General features: G+C 41.0%; 1 protein-coding gene across 4 annotated transcripts in view; it reads right to left on the bottom strand.

Annotated features, from left to right (window-relative positions):
* Positions 1-5,061, bottom strand: part of LOC118403882 (catechol O-methyltransferase-like) — a 19,014-nt gene that overhangs the window by 3,073 nt on the left and 10,880 nt on the right. Inside the window, exons 2-3 of one of the 4 annotated variants that reach the window (XM_035802737.1) lie at positions 3,491-3,619; positions 2,588-2,777 (exon numbers count right to left, since the gene is read on the bottom strand). In XM_035802737.1, coding sequence (XP_035658630.1) covers positions 2,588-2,767 — 180 coding nt within the window. In that variant the 5' untranslated portion in view covers positions 2,768-2,777; positions 3,491-3,619. Of the gene's footprint in view, positions 1-2,587; positions 2,781-3,490; positions 3,620-5,061 lie in introns of all 4 variants that reach the window. The other 3 variants (XM_035802736.1, XM_035802734.1, XM_035802735.1) reach the window with 3 other exon arrangements.

Genomic DNA, 5,061 nt, shown 5'->3' with positions numbered 1-5,061 from the left:
CAAAAATCATGAAAATCCGTTATTTCTTTCTTGAGTAATCGTCTTCGAAAAGTTTTGACAAAATTTACCTTGCAATTTCAACACCAATCGCTGGGGGCCCAAACGTATGCCCTTCTTTCCTAGCACAACAGCTATCTACCAACCATCAATCGTAATCACGGCTTATTCAGAACACGAAATATAAAAAAAAAACATGTTTCGCTGCAGTTCCATGTGAAGCCGTTATGGGCCGAAGATTCCCGTAATTATTTCCGTTTTTGTCACACGCCACCAACACAGCAAAATCATTCACCATTCAGCAACAGTTCTTTAGTTATCTTGAGTTGACACAACCAATCACAGACATACATACACAGGTGAAAATATTACACCCATGAATATTTCAAAGGGTAATAAAGCTGCTTGTCACCATGTAAACAACACGTATCGTAGCATGAACATGAACATACTATTACCCAGTATTTGTGTCTTATTTATTACCTGTAATATCTTTTCTGCAAGAAGTAGAAAGTTTCTGTATTTCAGTTTAATAAAAAAAAACTGCTTTGATGGTGAACCCTTGCAGGTCTTTTGCGTGATCTACGCTCGAAACGTCCGGAAATAAACATCCGTTTTTATCCAGTTGTAGAGATTGAATTGTATTTGAATAGTGAATTACGTAACACAGCATTTCATTTTCATGATCACCTGAGTGAAGTGAGAAAAGTCGTATAAAGTACCTTTCCCAAGGGTACAGAATCGGTGACAAAGCAAGATTCGAACACGGGACCTCTAGGCTCCGAGCAAAGCACTTTACCGATTGCGCCACACGATCCCACAAACGATGAAACTATTAACTTCCCACGGAAGATGGCATGCCTACACTGAGTACTGTATATTTATCACAATTTAGTTCAAAAAAGTGTTTCTGTCGAAAACTACTTATACATGTGATAATGGTTCACACAATGATATCACATTATTTCACATGTATAGCTATCTTTATATTCTAGTAAAATAAAGGGATAGGGGGTGCTATCATATACTTTCACTAATAGACCAACCTTTCTTTTCTTACTACACTCAGCACAAAAAGTTTGGAATACCAACTTCGGTTGATCATATTTATGTTGTTTCTGCATCAATTTCAATATATTATATATCTATAGAAAGCTTGCATGATTTTCTTTCCAATGGTATCAAACTCATTATCATTGTTAACTCATGGAACATACACTAGGCCTGCTAACGTGAGTGGGTCACGAAAAAAAAGTGCCCAAATTCCTCCGTTTCTGTTCAAAACTGTATCGTCCGGTTCAACCGTTGTTATGGCCGCGACAATGATTCAATCAATCCTTTTATCCCCTAACGTTTGGTATACAGAACATCCAAGTTTCTTTTTAGCATATCTGAGTAGAGTATTTTATGAGTGTACATTCATGGAACGAGGACTAGGCCCGCTTACGTACAGGGGGTCCTAAAGATAAAGTGCCAAAATTACCCTACTAAAGTCAATCACTACATTCTGTTCATTTTCTTCCGTCCGACTTGTGAATGAAGGCAAGTTGAATAAACAGGACATGTCAATCAAAGCTACTATTACTCTTTATTCAAGCAAAAAATCTGAACCATGGCAAGAGGTGATCAATCGAGTGCTAGCCATAAGCCGTAGGAAGGCTATTCCACCCTAAGTCTGTGCTCCAGCATCCAATGGTCCTTGCTCTGTGTGGACTGGTGTTGTAATCTAGCAGAATGGCATTTGGTCCAACATTGAAGCGGTAGAATGTTGCTACTGGATGGAGGATGGTGTCCCTATATGTCACCACATTAATTTACCTGGAATGATGACGAGTCTTGTTTACCCTATGGTGGTTATACCGCCCCACACCATGACGCTGACTCCACCACCAAATGCCGAAAGTTACTCTTGCATTGTCAGCGTGCGGTTCTCCTTGCCGCATCCACGCTTTAATTCTGCCATCCAACTATCGAAAGGGCAGATGAACTCTACTCAAGTGTACTAAAACCTTGCATGTTCCGTATACAAAATGTGAGGTGAAAAGAGGATTGATTGAACCAGTGACACACGCGCCAATAACAACAGGACAATGCAGTGTTGAACAGAAGTAGGGGAATTTGGGCACTTTTCTTTCGTGACCCACTCACGTAAGCAGGCCTTGTGCTCGTTTTATGTGTTTACAATCATAATAAGTTTGATACCATAGGAAAGAAAACCACATAAGCTTTCTATTGATATATAATACATTGAAATTGATGCATAAATAGCGTAAATATGATATACCAAAGTTGATATTCCAAACTTTTTGTGCCGAGTGTAGTAAAATGATGTGATGTAGGGGTGCTGTCACATTATTTCACTAATGGAAACAATATCAATTTCTCTTACTAGTAAAATGATGGGATAAATGGGTGCTATCACATTCTTTTACTAATAAATACTTAACTTCTCTTGCAAGTCTTACATGCTTATTTTGAAGCACCAACTGCAGCCTCACTTTGAAAGTAAGTAAGACTAAACTATGGTTTAGTCTCAGAAAATTCAGAACTGCCAAGGGTCATTGTTTCTAAAAAAAGGTCAATATCATACCTTGAGGTATTTAAGAGCGCGCTGCTCCCTTGTTGTTCCCTTCAGAAAGTTGTAGATGGCGGGGGAGATGAAGGCCAGCCATTGGTCCTTCAGCCAGTCCCGTTGAGCGTACGCGTAGGCTGCTGTCATGGCAACCGTTCCCGTCACTGCACTCAACACCGCTGATGTGGTGGACTCCATCTTGATATGACTGCTGGAAGACCAGGATGAAAAAAATTATTAGGCAATCAGAGGTGAGAGTTGTAAACCTTTCGGTTCTAAGTCGTTTGAGTTTATTAAGTAAGTACTATTGTTTTATGAGTTTATTGAGATGCCATTTAGCTCAGATTGAGTTGATCTTCCAGGGCTCATACAATAAAAAAACATACAGTATGTACGAATACACAAACAGATACAATAACATACACCCAGTTACATATCATACGAACACATAGTATTACATAAAGTGCAAAATCACGAGTGAGGTCGAATCGGAGTGCCGAGGTTATTTCCATTCCTTTGGGATTGCAGACAGCACTTTGCAATGGCCGAGCTAAGACGTTGTCTGCAAGAGCTTCCCTCTTTCTTGTGGCCGGGTGAAAAATCAAAATTCGTTACTTCCTGTTGTTGGTTTCTTTAGAAGTCTAAGACAGTATTTTCCATGGAAACAATCGAATGAGACAATAAAGCTGACCAATACGTAAAAAAATCACGAATCAAACTCCGACTTCCAGAAGAAGGCGAAGCAAGCCCAATGCATACCTTGTTTTTTGAAAGATCAGAAACATACATAAAGTTATAGTAGGAAATTTGGTTAAATATGAAAGTTTGGCCAGTAAAAATAGCGTGCCAGATAAGACAGAAGCTGGTCTGAAGAAAACAACTCATATACTAGGAGGAAGAAAATATGCTTAGAATATTTACCGATGAGTGACTTGTACTGTAAACGACGGTGTCTTCCCTCTCTTGTTGAACAGCCAGAATGATTCAAAAGGCAGACAACAGCCAAATATAAGACTGAAAATCCTGGCAAACCGGTTTTGTCAGTCAGGCCTAATGAAGAAACAAATTTATGTAAATTCTCATCCTTTGTCTAAGTTTCACGGTGTCATTTATACAATTGGGAAAGGCACTTTGCACGGCTTGTATAATTTCACTCAGTTGGAAATGGGTAGCTTCTGTTAAAGTATGGACGGCCTTTTCTCCTTTTTGCTTCTGGGGACTAAATGATATGAATTGCTACCGAAGACTACTTCGTGTCCACTGGTCAACTCACACTTCTAACAGAGAAGTCATGCAGCGTGTTAAGACCCTAGTAGGCCCACGTCCAAGTTTCCTGTCACTAGTGAAAAAGAAGAAACTACAGTGGTTTGGCCATGCTACAAGAGCAAAGAGCACTTTGACCCACACTATACTCCAAGGAAGGGCGGAGGGTGCAAGACGGACTTGGACTAGTGATTTGAAAGAATGGTCGGGACAAACAGTCCACCATCTGGCAACCTTGGCTGAGAACAGACAAAGGTGGAAAACTTATGTTGACGGAAGTGCTGCCCCTACGGCCGGTGAGGCTATGGAACCGGTGAGGAGAGGTGAGGTGAGGTGAGGACTAAATGAGCAGTTTACCGACTAGTTCGCCATGTCGAGTTACATGGGGTGTTCTGGATACGCTAGTTTACGTAATGAATTATTCATATTTCTCGAATCAAGTACAACAGTTTTCATGAGACTCGATGCTACAAACCGATTTGTATATATCTTTAGATGTCAGAACTCTCATGATGCAAAAATAGGCAAATGTATCAAGGACTGCTCTGCTATAGATCGTTTTCACAGAACGTTCGAAAACCGCCTTGTCACACGTGGGCGCCATGTAGGATGATACTAGTAACTTGGATGAATAGAACACAGAACGGCGCTAGCAAAGTTACTTGAGGGTTCAAGTGCGCTGATTTGTCTCCGTACTGTTCATTCATTCAGTGATGTAGCCAAGGCTAGATATAAAGACAAAGAAGTTCGGAAGAACCCCCCCCCCCCCCACATGCTCAGAGGTCCACTTTTTCACGCTCAAAGGTCCACTTTTTCATGTCCAAGATTTTTTTTCAAAGGCATGGCTGATTTGCATTATTCACTGATAGACATTTCATTCAACCCTTTGGTATCGGACATGGTGAAAATATGTCGGGGGAGTCCGCCTCAAATGGCGTTTCAGAGGGTCCAGATTGCAAAATTTCCCGGACCTCCCTTGCGACGGCTTGCGGCCTCGGGACCGGACATGGTGTACATGATGTGGTGAGTCCGTCGCCCGAAAGAACCTATATCTCTAATAAAAAGAGCCACAGATCATAGCTGCAAAATTTGAAACCTGCAAAGTCCGGAAATGCCCCTCAGGATGATGCCTCCTCGTAATTTAGAGCTCGCAGACTCGTCGTCCGATCGAGTTTCGCCTAATGTGAGGGGGGTATACAGACAGGCATATGTTTACCATATCTATCTTA

This window comes from Branchiostoma floridae, chromosome 16, assembly GCF_000003815.2.
Source record: "Branchiostoma floridae strain S238N-H82 chromosome 16, Bfl_VNyyK, whole genome shotgun sequence".
Classification (NCBI taxonomy): domain Eukaryota; kingdom Metazoa; phylum Chordata; class Leptocardii; order Amphioxiformes; family Branchiostomatidae; genus Branchiostoma; species Branchiostoma floridae.
Note: the sequence above shows the minus strand (reverse complement) of the source record. Positions and strands in the feature narration are given on the sequence as shown.